The 22,524-nt window shown below is 36.7% G+C and overlaps 2 protein-coding genes across 2 annotated transcripts in view; both read left to right on the top strand.

Annotated features, from left to right (window-relative positions):
* The window catches only part of LOC142348219 (ubiquitin carboxyl-terminal hydrolase 32-like), a 146,358-nt gene extending 137,231 nt beyond the window's left edge, over positions 1 to 9,127 (top strand). The window contains exons 25-26 of the mRNA XM_075399495.1: positions 5,653 to 6,144; positions 8,671 to 9,127. Of these exons, the coding sequence (XP_075255610.1) occupies positions 5,653 to 6,144; positions 8,671 to 8,967 (789 nt within the window). The 3' untranslated portion in view covers positions 8,968 to 9,127. The remainder of the gene's footprint in view (positions 1 to 5,652; positions 6,145 to 8,670) is intronic.
* The window catches only part of LOC142348733 (prefoldin subunit 1-like), a 218,590-nt gene that overhangs the window by 189,260 nt on the left and 6,806 nt on the right, over positions 1 to 22,524 (top strand). Inside the window, exon 2 of the mRNA XM_075400203.1 lies at positions 21,424 to 21,469. Within this exon, the coding sequence (XP_075256318.1) occupies positions 21,434 to 21,469 (36 nt within the window). The 5' untranslated portion in view covers positions 21,424 to 21,433. The remainder of the gene's footprint in view (positions 1 to 21,423; positions 21,470 to 22,524) is intronic.

Consider the following 22,524-nt stretch of genomic DNA (forward strand, 5'->3'; position numbering starts at 1 on the left):
AGTTTGAAAGCTTGCATGTCTCTGACTAATCTCATTCTTGGCCCTAGCCATAGTGATTGGTTTGCTGTAGTATTTATTTCTCAGGTGTTGTCTCGTTTTGTTGAAATGATGCTTTTTGTACTGCCCCAGGCTGACACCTTGATTTTAAAGATATTACTGATCTCAATTAGTTTTGTTTGCCTTACTGTAATCCTTTTCATTGTACCGCTCCAGGCTGCTCATTGGATTGTCACGAAACAACTGATCAAAGGGATTGTTCTGTCTTAATTACTTAGTATTCGTGCCTATTTTTTCTATTCCTGTTTCATAAATTTTAGGTTTGTTTGGATTTGCCTTTCATCTGCTCCCCGTTAATTAAACTTTTGCTTATTGTTTTGTAGTTTTTAGGATTGTTTCGGTGTGCTTTTTGTCTGCTCCTCGTTAATTGAACTTTTGCCTATTTCAAGAAGTTCGAAGACTAATTTCATTCTTTGCCCTGGCCTCAGTGACTTGTTTGCTGTAGTATGATTTTTCAGGTTTTGTCTCTCGTTTTGTGGACGTGATGCTTATCGTACTGCCCCAAGCTGACCCTTTGTTTATATAAAATTTAACTATCTTGGTGGTTTTTTGTTCCTTTTAATGTCATGTCTATTGTACCGCTGCAGCTTGATCACCTTATTGTCGCAAAGCAACTGATAAAGGTTTTTTGTCTAAAATACTTGGTTTTTGTGCCTACTTGTTTTGTACTGTGTCTTAACACTTAAGGGTTTGTATTGCTCTGTCTGATCTCCGTTGATTGAATTTTGACTTAGTTTGAATTTGACTTAGATTCAATTAGTTTGAAACTTGTGTTTCCTGACTATTCGAATTGGACTCCCTGATCTTAGTGACTGGTTTCCTGTAGTATAATTTTCTCAGGTCTTATCTCACCTTTCGTTGACGTGATGCTTAGCGTACTGCCCCTGGCTACCCCTTGTTGATAAGAAATGTAATGATCTTGGTGTTTCTTTTGTTCTTTTTACTGTCATTTCTATTTTAAACTGCAGATTGATCACCCGATTGTCGCCAAAAAAACTGATGAGAAAGGTTTATTGGTGTAAATTACTTGGTTTTTGTGCCTACTTGTTTTGTACTGCTGTTTCTGACTATTTTCAGGTTTGTATTCGTATGTCTTGTATGATCTCCGTTAATTGAAGTTTTGTTTTTTTTCAAGAAATTCGAAAAATTTCCTGACTATTCTAATTGGTTCACTGATCTTAGTGATTTGTTTGTTGTAGTATAGTTTTCTCCGGGTTTTGTTTTTCGTTTTTCTTGACTTACTGCTTATCGTACTGCTACAGGCTGACCCTTTGATTATAAAAAATTTACTGATCTCATTTGTTTTTATTTATCTTACTGTCCTCATGCCCATTGTACGGCTCCAGGCTGATCATCAAATTGTCACGAAACAACTGATAAAAAGGAGTTGTTTGTCTAAATAGTCATTGGTTTGCTATAGAATAATTTTTCCAGGTTGTGTCTTTCGTTTTGTTGACGTGATACTTATCGAACTGCAACAGGCTGACCCTTTGATTATAAAAAATTTACTGATCTCAATTGTTTGTTGTTTCCTTTACTTTTACTGTCGTCATGTCCATTGTACCGCTCCAGGCTGATCGCCTGACTGTCACGAAAAAACTGATGAAAAAGGTTTTGTCTGAATTACTTTGTATTCATGCCTACTTTTCTCGTACACTTTTTTCATAAATTTTAGGTATGTTTTGGTATGCCTATCATCTGCTCCCCGTTAATTGAATTTTTGCCATTTTTACGTTTTTCAAGAGGTTCGAAAACGCGATCTTTTCCGACTAATCACATTTTTGCCCTGCTCATAGTGATTGGTTTGCTGTAGTATAGTTTTCTCAGGTTCCGTCTCTCGTTTTGCTGACGTGATGTTTATCGTACTGCACCAGGCTGGCCCTTTATCAAAAATTTACTGATCCAACTTTGTTGTTTCCCTTACTGTCGTCATGTCCATTGTACCGCCCCAGGTTGGTCAGCTAATTGACACGAAAAAACTGATAAAAAGTTTTTTTCTAAATTACGTTGTATTGATGCCTACTTTTTTCGTAGAACTGTTTCATAAATTTTAGGTTTGTTTCGGTATGCCTTTTATCTGCTCCCCGTTAATTGAACTTTTGCTTTTTTAAAGAAGTTCGAAAACTTGCATGTCTGTCTAATCTCATTCTTCGCCCTAGCCATAGTGATTGGTTTGCTGTAGTATATTTTTTCCAGGTTTTGTCTTTCGTTTTGTTGACGTGATGCTTATCGTACTGCCCCAGGCTGACCCTTTGATTATAAAAAATTTACTGATCGCAATTGTATTTTGTTTACCTTACTGTCGTCATGTCCATTGTACCGCTTCAGGATGGTCAGTTGATTGACATTAAGTGTAAAATGTAGTGATTTGCTGCATATCTAATTTTGCTCTTATGTAATCAATTGGGTGAATTAATTCCTCAATATTAGCGAAAATCGGTCTGTTTGACATTCGGTGAAGCACTAAGGAGACCCAGCCTTTGCTATTTAGCCTTTGCTGTTTAGAGAAATTCTAGCCTTTCCTGTTTATCAGCTCTCCTGCATTTAAGTTCTTCAAGTAGATTTCTATAGTCGCTGTTTTTTTTTTAATTTTCACGCATACGCTTTAGGGAAAGCATTTTGGTTGATGAAGGTGTACGCTGTTGTGGTGTGTCCTTGGTTTTGCTTTTTTGTAGATTCTCCGGATAACTGAACTTTTGATCAATTTTTCAGCAACAAGTTGCAATTCATTTATATCTTGCTTAGAATTCAATTCTAGATATCGGGTGATGCGATCTGACTTGATATGCATAAGTGGTGCTGAATTGTTACTAGCGACTTTTAATTGTTTTGCTTGAGCCTCCTCTTTCAATGGTTTATCGTATTTGCTCTATTGCTGTAGAGTAAAAAGCGCTTTTCCGTGATTTGGATTCCTTTAATTCCCCAGCAAACCTTCCTGCTCCAGATTCTTTCCTTCTGGTCAAAAAAGACAAACTATCAACTATGCAATTCTGGTGGTGGCTTGAATGACGATCCTCTTCATAACGGATGGCACGTTTTGAAATCGCGTGGTTCAATGTTGACATTCTGTACAGTTTGGATAAGGTCAATAACGTCTGAGCGGCAGGTTCCATTTGAACTAAACGTTGGATTACGAATAATTAAACTATCTTTCAAATGATGTCTTTCCGGTTGATTAGCTTTAATCTTCACCTGTGCCACCTTAGATTCCAGTTCGGCAATTCGTGTTTTTTTGCTAAATTTTCTTTGATTAGGGTTTTCAAATTTTCCTTAGCTGATTCATCAAGACTCTCACTTTCATGCTATGTTTTTATCAGATCGACCATGCCTCGCTGGCTCATCTCTATTTAATAAGTTTATCAATTTATTTACTAAGTTTATCACAATAATTAGGATAAATTTTATCCGCTAATTTTAGGACTTGATTTATCTCTCTAATCTCATTCTGCTCCCAGATTGTTTTGACTGGCTGGCTCTACTACAATTTTGTGAGCGGCTGTCTCGCTTTTCGCCGACAGGATGTCCCTTATACCGTTCCAAACTGACACTTTAATAATGACAAACTAAATGGTGATAGTTTTTGATTTCCTTCACTGAGGTGATGAAATGCCTGTCTGAACCGGAGTTTGGCAAAATTACTGCTAGTTTTTTTGGTTTCCATTACTTGCCTGATTTGTATTGCTGTAGTCTGATGACCTGACTATCACAAAATTACTGGCGGTACTCGACTGTTTTAGCTATCGAGAATACGTGTCCTTCTTGCTCATTCGTCTTTTTCTTGTAAATATATCGTGGTTCCGTGTAAATTCATTTTCCGGGAAAATTTGAAGGTGATTTGACTGTATCAGTCTATATTTTCCCCTTGGCTGAATTGTTTTGTTGACATTACTATGATAAGCAAGTTTTTGTCTCGCGTATTGTTGACGTGATTGTACCGCTTCAGTATTTTTTACGCTAGAATTTGGTTTTTATTATCATTTAGTTTGTATAACATTTTGATCACTTCTTTGGGAGCTGGTTTCACGCGTTTACCATGTCGAGCCAGAGTTTTGAAGAGTCACGTAATCTTGCTTAAAATGCTCAATTTGCACGTTTTATAGTGACTAGTGTGTTATGTAAGTTATGTATATAGCCAATTCTGGCCTTTGGACTTCTGGCACTGCCGAGTTTCGGCATTTTATAACGTGCACGTGCGTTTTTTAAGCCTGTTCTTCTTCGAAACTGCTGAAGAAAGCAAGCCTGACGCCAGTAGCGATCACTACTTTGTCTATCCTTCCTTCTTTGTCGTATCATGTTTTTTGTTAATAGCCACACAGCGATAGCTGGACTATTATTGGCCTTCTCTTGGTTTTTTTACAATTCAATGAATTTGAATTGTATTGGGGCGCTGTCTTTTTTTAAGATCTGTTCACACATTTTCATGATTTTTAAAGTCAAATTGGAGTAGTGATTTTAGTCACCACGAAACAGGAAATGGAGCGAAAAAGCGAGTGGTTTTGCGGCGTGAAATTTTTTCACTCTAATTTTAAAGTAGAATGAGAAAACGGTGTTCGAACAAAAATTCGCTTTCTCGCTAGTGGTGTTTTGTTCACATGCGGCAATTTCGCTTTGATTTTCTGTTTTTTCGATTTTTTGGATCGGATTTTTTTCTAAATGGTTTTCCCGATCCATTCATTGTCCGTTCTAGGTCTAATTTTCTGTTTAGTCAATGAAAATTCTTTGAGTTGTACGTCAGGACTTGTCCTGCCATGTTTTTTATTTCGTCGTCGCGATTTTTGTTACGACCATATGACGTCACAACCTCTTCAAATCTGCGTTTTGTTCATTCGTTCATGCAATTTCAACTGAAGTGCGTGTGTGACGTCATTTTTCGCTCTTAGTGGAGCGAGTTTGTTTTTTTTGTTCATTCGCGTGATTAAATTTTCAGTCACACTTTGGGATTGACTTTTATTTACTTTAATTCAAAGAGATAAGGTCAAATGAGTAAGTCACTCTAAATGAAGGTTAATTGAGAGCAGCTAATAGAGGCAGCAAAAACTTATACAGATTTTCAATCAAAATATACCATCAGCCTTCAATGAAAAGACAATTTTTTTTGGTCTGTCTGTTTTTACTGTTTTTTTGAGACTGCAGATCTACGAAGCTATTACGGCTATTTTCTGGCAATCTGACAGCTATGTTTCCCATTATTTTAAGTTTCAATTGTTTGGTTTACTTGTTTGGTTTCATGGCATCAAAAGTTACACCTCATTTCCCTTTTTTACATGACTTTAAAAAAAAAACATAACATTACAAAGTGATTCGGAATCAACAAAACAGGGCACTACACAAATTAATGGAGAAGTTAATACTGGGCATTAACAAGTAGTTTGATAGCCCGATGGAATCAGGTCGCAGAGCAGATCTCTAGGGAATTTAATAGTCTTAGTAAACACTTCACCGAAGTTGTTCAGGACACAATTCAACTGGGTGAATAGCAATTTTTGGGAGTCTTAGACCCCCGAACCCATTTCAATGCCTCCTACCCCCCCCCCCCCGCGATGAACAAATGTTTATCAACTGGGAAATATCTCTTCATAAGCGGTTTATTTATAGGAAATTGCGACACATGAAAGCGTCGAGAAGGCAGAAATATCTCAGAAACAACCTCTGAACTTAGACGATTGTTTGAAACTTTTGACAAAAGACCAAATTATCACAGATTTCAGCCCATGCCCGAAGTGCCAAACTACAAAAATTGCTCTAAGTCATCATATTTGGAGATCACCGGCCCATTTAATTGTTCACCTGAAGCGTTACGAACAGCCAAGCGGAACTGGTCTGAATGGTCGCTGGATAAAAAGTCACAAACGAGTGTCGTTTCCAATTGAAGATTTAAATCTATTGCCTTTCGTGTCAAAAGGATCCCATATCATGAATAAACAACTAGCGAGAGTTTATTCCGGTGTTGAACCCTCAGAAATTGGCAAGTTTTTGGCTTCAGCGGAACAGGAGCCAGAGCTGACCTCATCCGAATGTTGTTCCCAGGAAACTAATTTCAGTTCGGAGGTCGATGATTACTTCAAGTACAGATTGTTCAGTGTCTCGGTAAGTTAAGCACACGCACTCACGCACACAGAAACTTTAGTAGAAATAGAGCTTTTGTGCTGTGCTTATCTGTGATCTTTTTACATTGTATTATGTAACGTGTTGCCTACTACCACTTAATTTGCAATGGGGTGGGGGTTCAGAATGGGAATAGGGGGCACACAAATTGTTTACCCCCTAGTTTTCCATTACAAGTTTTTTTTTCAATATCACGAATGACAAATAAGAAATTCGAAAGGGAAACTGGACTGTAGCTCACGGAAGAATGTCTTTAACAACAATAGAAAGGAATTTGAACAGATTCTGAGTTAAAGATACAACTCCTTCGAAAATTATTAGCGAATTTTGCAGAAAAGTATTCAGTTTTTTTAAATGCTATCCGTCTAAAGACACAGTGCTGTCACTTTTTATGAGGAAAGCTATTAAGACTAATTTGTTTTTAACTTTTTTTCTTGTGGTCTTGTTTCTTCGACTCAAAATTTTTCTCATCGGACTGCTAGTGTGGAGCAATTTTCAATTTTGTTGGCTCCAATATTTGAGATATTTTTTGTCGTACCATTTGTTTTGGAAAGGTTTTGGTGATTTGTTTTATTGCGTTATTTGTTGTTTTAAGCAGTTGTCACCCAAGAGAACTGTCAACGGTTGTTTTATGGCTTTTGAAGTTTGATGTTACGCTTTTTTGAGGATTTGTATCTAGCTTTGTTTTTTGTGTTTTCATTTTTTATAGCTGCGAAGCTGTAAGCTGAGCGTAGCTATATTGCGGTGCTCTTGGTTTTTTTTTGTTTCGTCGTCTGACGCTCTTTTTTCGTTTTACATTTGTTCACACAGCAAAGCTGAAAAAGTCAAATTTTCTGAATGACTTCTTCCTCTCACTAACGGCGTTTGCGCGCGTGACGTCATTTCTCACTCTCTTTAGCAAAAGTTTTTTGCGTGATTAGATTTTGATCACAAGTGACTTACCTCACTCAATAAAATGACTTTTGCACTTTAAAACTTAAGTTTAATTTGAATTTGTTTAAGGTCAAAGGAACTCATATGTGCAGTAAAAGTCCTTAATAAGAGGCTTCTGCGGAATGAATTTTAACAAGCTTTATTAGTTTATCGCTAAATTTTTTTTACCTAGTTTTGTGAGCGGCGTCGATTTTTTTTTCAATTTAGATCAGTATCTGTTTCTATCTCTATTATATGGCACGCAGGTCTATTCTTTCGCAGCTATTCCGGCAATCTGCCGGCTATGTTCTTACTTTGACTCCACCAATTTCAAAAAGTCTTAGTGTTGCCAACTTTTTGTTTTTGCATTGTTTGTTAGTGAACTGTAAACGTTTGTTGTATTCTGTACTCATTCTCATTTCTGTTGTCAGAATTTTCTTTTTTTTAAACTCGTTTTTTTTGAGAAATAAAATAAGTTTTAAGTTTTGTTCTTTATTTTGCGCATTTAACATCGTGCTTTTTTGAATATCATTATTTCATCTTGCTAGAGAAATGTTGATTGTCAGGTCTTTTTCGATTGTATTGGTGTGCTTTCTTTTTTGTAGGTCTGTGCAAACTTTTTTGACGCAGTGAGAAGTCAAAATAGTGTTAATTTTGGTCACGCTGAAGAAATAAAGGGAGCGAAAAATTGAGTAAGGTCGAAGCCTGATTCTTTTTTCAAACTACATTTAAAGTGGAATGACAAATTTTCGGTCAATTGATGTAACTGTTTCTGTTCAAAACTATTTCTTTCTATTACTTAGAAATTAGTTTCTGTGATTTTTACAAATTTTCAAAAATTAGCGTGATTTTGACACTTACAAAAACTAAACGTTGATTCTTTTATCTTGCACGTCTGTTGTTTTTTATATGGTCTTGTCGCTCTGTCTCAAAATAACAGTTCTCCTAGGCATTCAACTGTGATTTACTTTTACTCAACTTATTAACTCGAATTTTTATCTAATATTCATTGACTGAGATAACCGTTTGTTTTCGAACTAATCAGGTGATTCTTGACCTCCTTTGTAGTTATAATGTCTTCTTCTGTCATTAGAAATAAGAACTGTCTAAAAGTATTTCATGACGTCTAAGGTATTATGTTATGCTGTCATGTGGTTTTCTTATTTTGAGGCCACTGACTTTCAAAGAAAAATTTCAGATGAATTTTTGCCCCTTTTTTGGTTTTTGCGAATACGTTCAAGCTAAAAATGCGTGATCAAAAGAATTGGGATAATTCAGTAAATCCCGGTGCGTAAGATTTATTGTTTAAAAGACTGGACTTAGTGCATTGTGTTATCAGAGTTCTTAAGAGTCTACTGCTAACTGGTATTGGTTTTAAGCTTAATGTCCTCCTGTTTAGAGGCTGAATTTGCCATATCTATCGGATCTATTGAAACTGCGAGCCAAATAAGAACTTTTTGACACTTAGAAAAATTAGGATCTGGGCATTTCTTTTTTCTTTAACTCCCTAACTTTATTCAATCACAATGTTGGCCTGTAGGGTCAACGGCGGATCTATGCCAGCTATGTCTTTGTAATAAATACAAGTCATTTCAGTGTCATTCGGGCAATCTTCAGAACGGCCATTACGTCTCAGTCTGCAGAAATCCATTAACTCAGAAATGGTACTGTTTCAACGACAATTCCTGCAAAGAGATCCAAGTTTCGTCAATTCCTTTGGACACGACTTATTTACTTTTCTACGAATTAGCCAAGTTGGACATCTCTCATTTTATGCCGAGTGTCGAAATGAAACAGCCAGTTGTACCTCCAATTGAGTTCAAAAAGTCACCATCGGATTTCATCAAGTCTTTTCCCTCTGATGGTAGTGGGAGTAATTGCTCCCTTATGTGAAATTAGTGTTTTCATGCAAAGGTTGTGAAGAAAATGCTATACAAGATACAGACGTACGTGATCTCTATTTGTTCAAAGGAAGTTGTTGTTTTTTTGAAGATTATACAATCTATGGAAAATGATTTAGATATTTTTAGTAGAAAATAACTTGTAACGGCTAGTTTTAAAAAAGGCTTTTGTGAGGCTATATTAGCAATTTTTCATAAAATTGCACTTACTCTACTCAAATGACTCTATTATGAAGGCAAATATTTGTTCACTGAGAAAAGGTAAAACTATATATTCATTTGGTACTATAAATCAAGGGACCATTGGTACTGTCCTGTATCTTATCTGCCCCCTTAATACTACTGATGATTACTAGTTTGGAAAAGAGAAATGACGTACGTTTGTAAATTAAGCTAGATTACTGTTTTTTGAAGTTCATGGATTCGCCGTGTGGTACCGGCCTCCCCGTGTCGTATTTTTTACCCCAAAATGATGTAAGATTAGGGGGGTAATCGCGGGAACTTTTACCGGATTCCCCTCAAAACACATCTCTTTGGGGTGTAAGGGGGGGGGGGGGGGTTTCTCGATGGGTACTTCAGAAGGGGGGGTAATAGGGGATAAAAAGATAAGAATAGGGGGTACTTGAGGGTAGACCGATACAGGAGTGGGGGGGTTAATGAAAAGGGGGGTGAAACGATGCAAAACATTTTTTTTTCCAAAGTTACTAGAATCTAGCACCGAACCAAACCCGGAAATTTCGTTTCCATATGCATAGTGAAATACCATTTAGCAGTCAGATATATATACTTATTTTTCTCTCGGTGTTCGAAAAAGTAGAATTGTGTTCAAAATTTTCCAAAACCCAATTTTCTCTTGAAAATTCCGACTTGTTTAGCACTTTTCCTTTTCCGACGATTTTTTATGATTTCCAGTTGGTATAATTGGTATAGTCGCGGGAAGTACATAGATCGTGGGAAAAAAGTTTCTCACAAACATCTACAACAACACATAATATGGAAGACTTTTTAGAGAATTTTTGGAGCCAATAAGAAGTTAGTTGTTATTGGACCCGTATATTCCAGAACTCTGGTTCTTTTGCAATAGAACTCATCTAATATTGATAAATAACTGTTCCTGGACGTCAGGGGGCCAAAAACAAATCAACTTAAAGAATGACGAAAAAGGATGCTCTATTTTGGAATAAAAAGTAGTGTACTTAAGATACCACGAAAAAGAACGCCTTGCATAGCGAGCCAAACCGGAGAAGAGAGCAGCAGGTAGCGAAGCTAGCAAAAAGGCGCAAAAACCCAAGATGCGCAAAAAAAACTTGATGACTCCCTTTCTTGATGTATTGATGACTCCCTCTCTTGGTTCAGTGTCCATGTGGCAGGGTATCTATATCTTGCTCAAAAATATATCTTTATCGTTGAAACAGCTCAAGGCGATTTTGTTTATCGTTGTTACAATAATTTGATGGCTCTCTGATGTAATGCCTGTCATTGGCGCCGTTTCAGTTGTTCTGTTCTTCAAGCAGTTGACAAACTTGTCATGATGCAAACTCTTTTTCACACTTTTTTGCACTCCCTTTGCGCTCTGCTTTGCACCACCCCGATACTTGATGCTGTACATTTTCGAAAGCAAAAGGACGGCCTCCTCCAATGTTTGTCCTTTAAGCTCGTCCGTCATTGTCAAAGGAACTTTTTTCCTGGTTGGGTCAAACAATGCGTGATCTGAGGGATAGTCGGACAGGTCGAGGTTTTTAAATTCCTTATGTCCTCTTAGAGGTCATCTTTTTCAACTCGGTAAAGAAGAGAGTCAGTGTCTTTATACGTGACCAAGATTTTTTTATTCGTATCGCGGTTTCGTTTCATTGTAGTGAAAACCGTACAATGACAACTTGGAAAGATCTAGAATAGCCGCCCCGACTGGCGTTGGCTTGTCCCAAAATATCTTCTGCTATGACAAGGACACAGAGCACAAATTTTCACTAATAATCTGAAAGGGTTCATAGTTTGGTTTGCTGGTAAACTTCATTGCTTCTTGTTCGTTGCTGACGAAATGAACATTCCGTCGGTTTCACTTGTTTTCCATTGTTTTACCAAAACAAGCATTTGACATCAGTTTGTAATAAAAAAATTCCAAAAGGACTCTTGGCCTGCTTCCGAATAACTGTTTTTCTGTATATATGATGATAGCCAATTTGACTGTTTGAATTTGAGTGCCTTGTGAATATTGACAATTTGAAGTCCGTTCTGGTTACTGCAGGTTTTTTATATGGCAAATATAATTCTTTTTATCAAAAGGTGTTTCTACAAGCTTCGGAACATCCGCATTTTTCTCATTGAATTCAGAACAGTACTCGGACAGCCAATCAGACTGTATCAGAAGTTTTTCTGGAGCTAGTGGTAGATCCTGATGGTCGATATGCAACTCAGAGGGATATGCAAGATCAACTTCAACAAAAAGATTGCGTATTCTCCCTCGCAATCGTGAGCCGAAATCAGCTCCACAGTCGAGGTATCATCCCATTCAAAAGAACCAATCGGTAACTTTTTCGTCAATGTCCCAGCGTACAGAGAAGTAACATCAAAGAAGGCTCCAAAAACCGAAGTTTCATTGCTTTTGAAATCAGGAATATAATTGTTGTTTGCTTTGATGTACCGCAAAGATCCGACGCCATTCAACCCACCTCTGATTGCTTTTTCGCTGAACAACAAGATGTCATAGTGTTGCAGCAATCCTAACTCGACACCAGTCGTCACTAGCATCGCATCCCAACTTAAATTTGGCGCGCTATAAAAGCAAGCAGGGTCCAACTTGTAGACGTCCAGGCAGACGTCGCGAAACTTTTCAAAAACACTTGCAAGCAAAAGTACGTCAATTTTCAGGTAAACATCGTTATAATCTCCAAAATTCTTGCAGCCCATCAAATGAAACATCTCATGAGCTCCCTGATACTGTTCCAGAGTAAGATCAATCTTTCCCGAGAGCGTATTGACCCAATCAGGACCGTAATCTGGAAAGGGGGCATCGAACTTTTCAAAACTGTCCAAGTACCCATAGGGGAAAAAACTTTCCTCCTAATCTTTTAAAACATTTCCTCAGAATCAGGAAGGAAATTTTTTTCAAAAGACTAAGGTCTTCGTCAGAGAGTGTTTGTGCAAGTGCGTCTAACCCCGACGCCATAAAGTTCAGACTATCCAGAAACCGGATATCACTTTTGATGCATTTTGTGAGACCTCTTTTGTCGACATAACTTCCAAGTGGTACACGCACCGAAACCGAGATAAAGGTCTCATCTGTTTTATCAATTGCTTTTAACTCTTCTCCATCGTAGATTTCCAATTCCTTAATAATATGGTGAGAGTCGTAGCGAGACAAGTTGTGGAAGAATACTGGTAAAAATTTCATCACACTGCAATCAAGATTGCATTTCCTGTGAGCAACGCCATGGATATCTCCTGTCAAATGAGAATGATGAACAACTTTGCTCTCTCATTCACAACCATCAAAGTCTTCATTGCATATGCAGCAAAGAGCAGTCCAAGATACCAAAAAATTAGCTTTGTCTACCAAATTCTTTGTAAGTTTTCGGAATTTCTGTTGCTCCTGGTGAGCCCATTTCAACCACTCCCTAAGGGTTTTTCATCATTTCACCAATAAATTGGTCTCCGCGGTAAAAAATTTGTTTCTCAGCTTTTCCACTTCTTACATCTATCAAAACGGCGCCAAAGCTGCATGGAAACTGATCTTCGATATGCAGGGTGGCAGCACCCATGTTTAGTGTCTAGTCTTCCAGAATAGTCTTTCAACATTTCAGTTAAAGAGTCTTTTTTGACATCAAATGCCTCCAAGTCAGCGTAAACAACAAAAGGACACCGAATTTGCCGGTTAAAGCCTTTAAACTGCATTGTTTCTAGCTTGTTTGGCATTTGGATCAGAAGAGGCTCCTGATCAAGGCTAAGTCGACTTTGCTGCATCAATTTGCCCTTGTCAATACTCTGTAGACACCAACCACAAAACTTTCGGACATTATTTTTGGATCTAGCTGTTCTGTCAGAACGCAGCAGCGTCTTCAGGAGTTGATCGAGATTTTTGATAAGACAATAATGAGATTTTTGATCTTCTGACGAAATTAAATGATGTATGTTAGTGATTTGAACACTCCTCTGCTCCGTAAGATAGACAGAAAATATTTCATTCCGGTTAAGTTCATAGACATTCATTGCTAGATTATTTTTTTCTCAAACGCTGGAATAGCTGAGAGAGGCATTGGCATAATCCTTTGTATTGAAATTCAGGTCATCAAGAGTGATTGATAGCTGCTCGGCCGTTGTTGGTTTTTTCGAACGGGCAAAAGCGCGGCCAGAACACAATAGATGGAAAAAAGCTGTCGCTCAAATTTTTGATGTTAACGATACTTCTCAAACTCTCCAGTTTCTTTGGAGTCGGAATATATGTTGCAGGTCTCAATGGACTGTATTTATTTTCACGTCAAGACTTCATTCGATCAATAACCCAACCGCTACCTCCCGTAGAAAAGATATTAATTTGAGTCATAATTTGGTCAACATGTGACTAATATTCTTCTGAGGTTAATTTTCGCGAAAGTTTCCATTGAGTAGGGTGATTTTGAAAATTTTCAGAGGGGGGACCATTTGGGTGATTTTGGATTTTTTCGAAAATTTTTGGATTTCGAACCTCTAAGTTTGCTTTAGGGTCTCGGTCCGAGGCATCAAGAAAACTACATCTCAGTGGTCATTTGTCAAGCCGAGTTTGGAAAATGTCCAGCTGCAATCATTTTCCGCCATCTTTTTGACTGATTTTTCCCTGCTTTGCTTTACCTCAGTAACGGAGACTGCTTGGCACAGAATGTCTTCCAACATTTCAGTGAAAGAGTCTTTTTTGACATCAAATGCCTCCAAGTCAGCGTAAACAACAAAAGGACACCGAATTTGCCGGTTAAAGCCTTTAAACTGCATTGTTTCTAGCTTGTTTGGCATTTGGATCAGCAGAGGCTCCTGATCAAGGCAAAGTAGTCTTTGCTGCATCAATTTGCTTGTCAATACTCTGTAGACACCGACCACAAAACTTTGGGACATTATTTTTGGATCTAGTTGTTCTGTTAGAACGCAGCAGCGTCTTCAGGAGTCGATCGAGATTTTTGATAAGACAATAATGAGATTTTTGATCATCTGACAAAATTAAAAGATGTATATTAGTGATTTGAACACTCCTCTGCTCCGTAAGATAGACAGAAAATATTTCATTCCCGTTAAGTCCATAGACATTCATTGCTAGATTCTTTTTTTCTCAAACGCTGGAATAGCTGAGAGAGGCATTGGCATAATCCTTTTTATTGAAATTCAGGTCACCAAAGTGTGATTGATAGCTGCTCGGACGTTGTTGATTTTTTCGAACGGGAAAGAGCGCGGCCAGAACACAATAGATGGAAAGCTGTCGCTCAAATTTTTGATGTCAATGATACTTCTTCTCAAACTCTCCAGTTTCTTTGGAGTCGGAATATATGTTGCAGGTCTCAATGGACTGTATTTATTTTCACGTCAAGACTTCATTGATCAATAACCCAACCACTACCACCCGTAGAAAAGATATTAATTTGAGTCATAATTTGGTCAACTTGTGAGTAGTATTCTTCTGAGGTCAATTTTCGCGAAACAGTTTCCATTGAGTAGGGTGATTTTGAACATTTTCAGAGGGGGGACCATTTGGGTGACTCTGGATTTTTTTCGAAAATTTTTGGATTTCGAACCTCTAAGTTTGCTTTAGGGTCTCGGTCCGAGACATCAAGAAAACTACATCTCAGTGGTCATTTGTCAAGCCGAGTTTTGGAAAATGTCCAGCTGCAATCATTTTCCGCCATCTGTTTGACTGATTTTTGAAATGGAGTTTTCCCTGATTTTGCTTTACCTCAGTAACGTAGAATGCTTGGCACAGAGAAGGAACCTCTAACTGAAACTATATTACTGGTATATGTCCAGCTGCAATCATTTTCCGCCATCTGTTTGACTGATTTTTGAAATGGAGTTTTCCCTGATTTTGCTTTACCTCAGTAACGTAGAATGCTTGGCACAGAGAAGGAACCTCTAACTGAAACTATATTACTGGTATATGTCCAGCTGCAATCATTTTCCGCCATCTGTTTGACTGATTTTTGAAATGGAGTTTTCCCTGATTTTGCTTTATCTCAGTAATGTAGAATGCTTGGTACAGAGAAGGAACCTCTAACTGAAACTATATTACTGGTATATCTGGAAAAGCGCCCTTCTTTTTTGTGGAAATTGAGTATAGTTTTCATACTTTTTTTCATACTTTTCCGTACATTGTAAAAGATTTCTTACTTTTTTTCTCCCATATAGAGGCACTCACCTATCTTTCATATCACTCACCTAAACATCGTTGAGCTCAGTTTTTACTGAGATACTTAATCAGAAAATATTCAAGAGTCATGGCTTCATCAGTTTCAGGAATACCGATTCAAATCTTGGTTAAAGGTTTTGCCCAGGTTTCTGTTTTTTCGATGAAATAAACAGCAAACCCATATATTATGACAATTTTCCCTCGGGATATTAGGGAACATCATTTTTGCTGCAAAGATAACTAAAATATACGATTGTTCGATCATCGATAAAAGTTTCAGTGGTGGGAAAACTAAGGTGAAGCAAATTTAGTCACAGATAAGAAATGACAGCAGGTAAACCAACCAAAAACCGCAAGGCATTAGTCGTTGTACTTTTAATTTCAAAGCAGTTGGTTCAGATTGACTATTAAATATTTGAATTTTCCTACGTTTTCCATCCAAATTTTCCATGTAACAGATTTATTCAATATGACACTGAGAGATTGCGATTTTGATCTCGTTTTTCTTTACACAATGAGGAGAAATGGTAAAATACTCACGGTCTCACAGCCAAGCTGTGACACCATGCATCTGGAGAAACAAGACGAAAGCACCAAAGCTGTAGAACAGCACATTATTGTCCCGAGAGACATCTTCAACAGAATGACGGATGTCTTCCATCTAACAGATCAAATGGAATATATCCTTGCTCATGGGTTGCTTGATTATGCCGTCCATCAAGCAACCGTATACAAGTCAAGCGGAATCATGGAAGCAGACAGTGAGAAGTGCAAAATCACTGATGATTACATGCTGACTAACAAATGCTACATGCGGCTTGGTTTTGTCGTGTACCATCCCGAAACTTTAAAGAGATCATTTTTTTTCACATGAATAAGTTTTGCGAGATATTCCAAGAAAAGTGGGAGAAAAAACAAGGATCAATGAACCTCCGGGAGTTCTGTGGATTAATTGCCTATACAAGGAAACATGAACGAATGGAACCAGAATCGAGGCTTGTCAACAGTATTGGGGTTGGTGTTGTAGTAGAAGAGGTGCCAGCCAAGAAAGTTCGGATTGATGATGAAAACACAGAATCCGACTGATCAAACAAAAAACTTGTATACGAAAACTTGAATAAAAACTCAAAACTGATAAGCAGAGTAAAAACAAATTGCTTGTGCTCCGGCATGTTTATTTTTACTGGTATATTCGCTGTGAATTTATGAACTCATGCTTTCTTTTGAAAAGTGCGTGCACAGTGCATTCAAATAGGGCAAAATAGAGTAGCCTAGCATAACATCTAAGCTAGAGGTTTGAAATGAATCAATTGCCAATCGCGCTGCCTGACATAAGAGTTTAAATCGATAGAATGGCTAATAGCTTAGCCTAACATACGCAAGAGCTTTAAAATGTATCAGACACAAATTTTCGAAAGCTCGGTAGGCGCAGTGGTTACGACCTCTAGCTCAAAGAAAATGTCGGAGGCGTAGGTTCAAATCCCGGTGGGGGCGGAGTTTTGGGCTAAACGGGTTTGGTGGAATGTGTCAAAGTGCGCGACAGACCCCCCCCTTTTCCCACTACTTGTATGTATTGACACAAAAATTTCCACAGAAATTTGATTTGATGAAATCATGAAAGAAAAATTGAGTTACCCGCGATATAGTTAGCGTCAGGAACTTGAATGGTATTTGGAAAACACAAATTGCACGCCGAAAAACCTATTTGATTGGGCAAAACCACTCTGCAATTAAAATCTGAGAAAAGACATGTTTTTAAGCATTCAAGCCTTGATAGGCGTTTTCACAAAATCTTTTCAGGACATGACAAACAATTGCTAGAAGAGCAGTTTAGAATGAAAAAATCTTGTATTAATCATTAATTTTTGTGCCCAATTGAAAGAAAAATTCAAAATTATTACACATTGAGTGCTTTTTTCATACGATCATAGAAAAATTGTACAGAGGTGTTAAGTTTGGTAAAAAGAAAAACTTGGTTTCTATGCCTTGGGGCCTATTTTGCTCTTTGCATTATAGAACACTTTAAAGAGTTTTTATCTTGTCGAAAAATGCCTCTGATGCACTATTGCCCTCACTTGTATATTACCCCCCCCCCCCTCACTACCCATTTCCCCCTTATCTTACATCGTTTTACCCCCTATTCTTACATCTTTTTGGGGATAAAACCTAAAACTTCCCCCCATTACTCCCTGATCGTACAGTTTGGGGGGTAATTTTCACGGTCGTTTCAGTCGAGTAATAACTCGAAAGCTGAAAAGGTCAAATTTTCTGTTCATCGAAAGCAGTAATGTGATATAATTTTGAAGTACTTGTGTAATGTATGGTTTTTTAAAACTGTCAAATATGTGTCAGATGTTAGCAATGGTAATCAATAAAATTGGATCAAAAAATTTGGGTCAGTGAAATATTTGACAATAATTGCACAGCTCTTATGAGCGGTTATAGAGTTGCAATTCTTTCATTCAAATTTCAAAGCGCCGATAACGCTATTCAGTTCAATGACCAGGATAGAATTTTGGTTCTCGGAACTGGCAATTACTATTACCCCAATTATTATCTCACTAGGTTGAAATTTGACTATTTAAGGAAGAATTAAGCCAAATTTATCGAATTAATAGCCAAAATTTTTCAACTGAACCGAGCTAATTTGCTGATTCAATAAAAATGGTTTCGTGTGTGATGCTAAATGATTGTTATAGTATTTGGTTGATCAAATCTTGTCAGAAAGTTATCAAATATCGAATATAAAATCTTGGTCTTTTGAGTAGATGTTTTGTCTGACTATACAAATGGTTGTTGAAAACATTTGAGTTATAATTTTAGATTTAGATCTTACTTGTTTTGTGATTTTCGTGGCGGCTGTCCGTTCTTAATTGGTCGATTTCTTAAACTCAATCTTAGATTTCGTGTTCAAAATCAAATTCTATAATTATGCTGCTACCCCTGTAGTCCACAAAAACCTCAGTGCAACTGGAAAAAATGGTTTCAAATTTTGCGGGGTCATCCTTCGTTAATCGATTTTTCGCTTTTTCGTCCTCAAAAACGAGATAAAGAGGTAAAGAGCGGTGGGCATTCAGTTCTCTTAGAGCCGTACGGCTCACTAGTCATATATACACGATGATAATTGAGTTAGAAATTCAATTTTTGGGTGCCATTTGTATTGAATGGAAAGGACAGATTTCAATTTTTAGGTCGCTTAATTTTTATAATAATTTTTTTCGCAAACCAAGACTTTAAAATCTCCATAATTTGAAACCGCTTTTATCAGTTGCCTCAAACCTTGAATGCTAAATCAAATTGTATATTTTCCATGAAATTTTATTTTGTTACTCGCTTCCAAAATTGTGAATTCTCAATCCTAAATTCGATAATGTATTCTTTTTCTTTTCAATCTGCTGTAATTTTGCAGTTTTGCTGTCTGCATAACGTTGTGACGATGTAAACTACTTGAATATGTGCTGAAATGATTTGTTATTATATTATTATTACTATTGTAGTTGTTGCAATTACCTGTAGATGAGAGCTTGCATCAATCGAAACTTGTTCTATATTTTGTCTGTTGATAATCAAATCAATCAATTGTTGAATCAATTTCCCATTTAGATTGAAGCTATGCCTAAAGTCAGTTTTTCAAAAGTTAAAAGAACCACTAGAGCAATTTGCGCACAATGTTTCAAACCCGCTTATCCATATTCCGGGCTTGATTGCTTACCAAATGAAGCACAGATAAGAACTTTGTATATAATTCAGAGGAATTCATGCGTTGTCATTCAAAACTTGGGTGCTCAAATCCCTTGCCAGCGTTTTTTCCACTAGAACGGACAAAAATTGAACCGAGCAAAACTTAAAATCGAAAAAAATGAGTCAATCTGATACAACTTAAGCAGAAAAAATAATTGCAGAAAGCAAGGCTTGTAAACACCAAATTTTGCCAATTGACGAAAATCAGATTCTGAATTAATGTTTTATCCTGTTCAAATCAAAGTTCAACAACGAACGATTTTTTTGGTTTATCGATATCTAGCTTGGGCGAACTCGATTTAATTGCAACTATATTTTGTGTTCTCAATTTACAGGTAATAAGAGGATGCAGAAGTCTTTTTTTGTGATGTGAGACATGCATGCTCGACAAATTAATGATCCAAATCTCATAAATGACCTAAAACCCTCGTGAATGGAACAATAAATGATCTCACGCACACAAATTCATCTGAAAAATTCGCCCGTTGACTTCATGATGGGTGATCAGATCGCAACATAAATCGAAGAAGGCGACGAAAAAAAACTATCAGCATAGTTCCTGAATTACAACCCAGAGAAATGGAGATTAATCTGATCACTGATTTTTACAGTAAAAACAGCCGCCTTTTGCATTCAACCAAGCATACGCCAAAAATAAACAGTACAGCAGAAAAAGAATTCCTTTCTCTTCAAAAACTAGTTGTTTTATATCTTAACCAATTAAAACAATTTGAAGAAGTTCACTCCACGCGTCATTATAAAATATACACGAGCTTTGCGGAAAGACATTAGGAAACAAAGTGAAGAAAACTAAACAGCCTATGTTTGGCAAAACCCAAGGTGCTTTTTAAAGTTATGGTGTCTACGTTGATATAACACAAACCATTTGATGCTACAAAGCAGGTATTATCAAGAGACAAAGCAGCAGAAATTATAAGACAAGTGAATAAAAACAGATAAATTAAAAATCGAAAAGTAGCTAAAACTGTTCGAAAACAAAAAATGAGCACTTAGTAAATTACACTAACTGCAAACTGAAAATTTTTTTTCAGGAAAAACTTCGACTAAAATCTACTGAACTCGAAAAACGCGATACATTTAGAAAATGATAAGCGATACATTTAGAAAATAAACAACCAGTATCGTCGAAACTAAAAAAATCAATATTTTAAAAACAGGGGATCGGTGTCCCAAACACCGCCAGCCATTGACTGAAAAAATCATATAGAATATTTCAGAGGTTTTCAGTGATATTGCGCCAAGTTAACTAAATTCATTAGTTTCCCAGTGATTTATCAAAAAATCTATACATCTATTATAACACATCTATCACACTTAGTAACATCTAGAATGCTATCAAGAGAAAAAGCATCAAAAACAAGTCAGATTGCCACACGTGAAAAAAATTCCTGGAAACCGAAAAGCAGACCAATTTCTTAGTTCACTTCCAAGCAATTGCAAAATGTTCACGCCCTAAAACTGCTCAATTATCTGCTCGTTTTTACCACTCTTGCGTAATTATAATCACTAATGCTTTTTGACTTATTTACATAAAATCAGAAAGGTTGTTGACATATCTTGAAGAAGACAACGCACCAATATAATAGAAACATATGTTTTTATTCCAAATTTTAACATAATTATGTAATTACGGTTAATTGTTTTAAATTATTATAACACTGGCAGAAAAAGTTTGGAAGAGGTGAATGAAAATAGTGAAAATCAGATGTTCACAAGTTACTTTAATAGTTACTAGAAAACAATGAAAGTCGAAAACACTCGAATAGAAATTAACGAGGAATATGGCAATCGGTCAAAAATTTGCAAAAATTGACAAAAAAAAACAGTTGAGCATATAATGCTCAAAGCAAATATTATTTTAAAAAACGGGCTAATTGGTGTTGGAACAAACGAACAGATTATGGGAGAGCATCGTAGAAATTGAAATATTTGCAGAAAGCCGAGCAAACAGTTTTTACAGGCTCAATTGTCTACTGCTTTTTTAGCAATTGAAATTATCAACTGATAGATTTTGAACGAAACTAAAGCAATTTAAATCTTACGGCAAATAAAAACTCGCAGGACAAAAATTTTGTTGAAACAATTCTTTCATTTGTTAAAGATCCGTCTAAACTTCGACAAATTAAGTGACCTTGTGAAGTTTTGAAATCCGTTCATCTAAGTCGATTGGAACGATCTTGAAAATACAGTGGTAGACAAAATCAGTCTTTTAAATGACATTGACACTCAAAAATTGGCATCTCTTGCCTTCGGGCGATTTAGTTTGTTGGATGTTTCTCGTTTTTCAGTAATTTGTATTTCAGTTAAATGTTTTTTCTATTTTTCAGAGTGGAAAATGAACAGTGGAATTGCTGATCCAGAGCTGCGAAAGGTGAGGACAATAGTTTTAACTGAATTAACAACAGTTACTTATTTTCAAAGGACCGCACGGAATTCGGTTACGTTCAAAATCATTATTCTATCTTTTGAATCTAGACCAATTCCTCAAAGTTCTTGTAAGTCTCATGTAATAACATAGCAAAGCGGAATTCAGTTAGGCGCTCTTCAATTTTGGTCGCTCGGCCAATTCGGGTCTTTCTTTGCGGTATAATTTTTTTCTGCTTCAAGTTCTGCATCCACGTGTAGTCTATTTATTTCGATCTTGCGCAGTTACATTTCCTTTTTGCGTGGCTGACTGCTGCCTTCTTTTTTAAATGGTCAACTAAAACGAAAATCGTGACATTTATGTCATCTTCAAAACTTGTATAATTTGTTGATCGAACAAACAGACTGTTTACAAAAAATATCTAGTTGTCAATTCTTCAAATGAATTTTGGCAGCCTTTGAATAAGTAGCGAACATACTTTTTCTCATTACTGCAGTTTTTAAAAACACGTGCAGTTGACAATTTGTTTGGTGAAAAAATGCTTGGTAAAAAATGGCGTCTAGCCACTTCATTATAAATGACAGAAGAAAAATAAGACAGAAGATTTTATATATATTTAACATCATATATATAAAAGGATTGAGCCAACTGCTACCAAAGGCAGGGCATCGCCAGACGTTAAACAGGAATCAAGCTGAAGTTAGTCTGTTACCTTTTTAATAGTCGCCGTCAGCCTCTCAACGGCTATTATTTAGGCGCTCTCCTTTTTTACAATCCAAAGTATTTGGATTGCATTGGTGTGCTGTCTTTTTTATGATCTGTTCACGATTTTTTCGGTTTTTTCACGTCAGTGAGAAGTCAAATTAGAGTGTTGATTTTAGTCACGCCGAGGCAGTAAAGGGAGTTGAAATTAGAATGAAATTGAGACGTGATGTTTTTTTTTTCAAACTGCCTTTAAAGTGGAGTCAGAAATTTGTTTGAACAGATTTTCGGTTTTTGAGAGGGAATTTTTTCCACGTGAGTCAATTCACTTATGTTTTCAGTGTTCTTTTCCTTGAGTG

Source organism: Convolutriloba macropyga, chromosome 10, assembly GCF_964194025.1.
Source record: "Convolutriloba macropyga chromosome 10, txConMacr16.3, whole genome shotgun sequence".
Taxonomy (NCBI): domain Eukaryota; kingdom Metazoa; phylum Xenacoelomorpha; order Acoela; family Convolutidae; genus Convolutriloba; species Convolutriloba macropyga.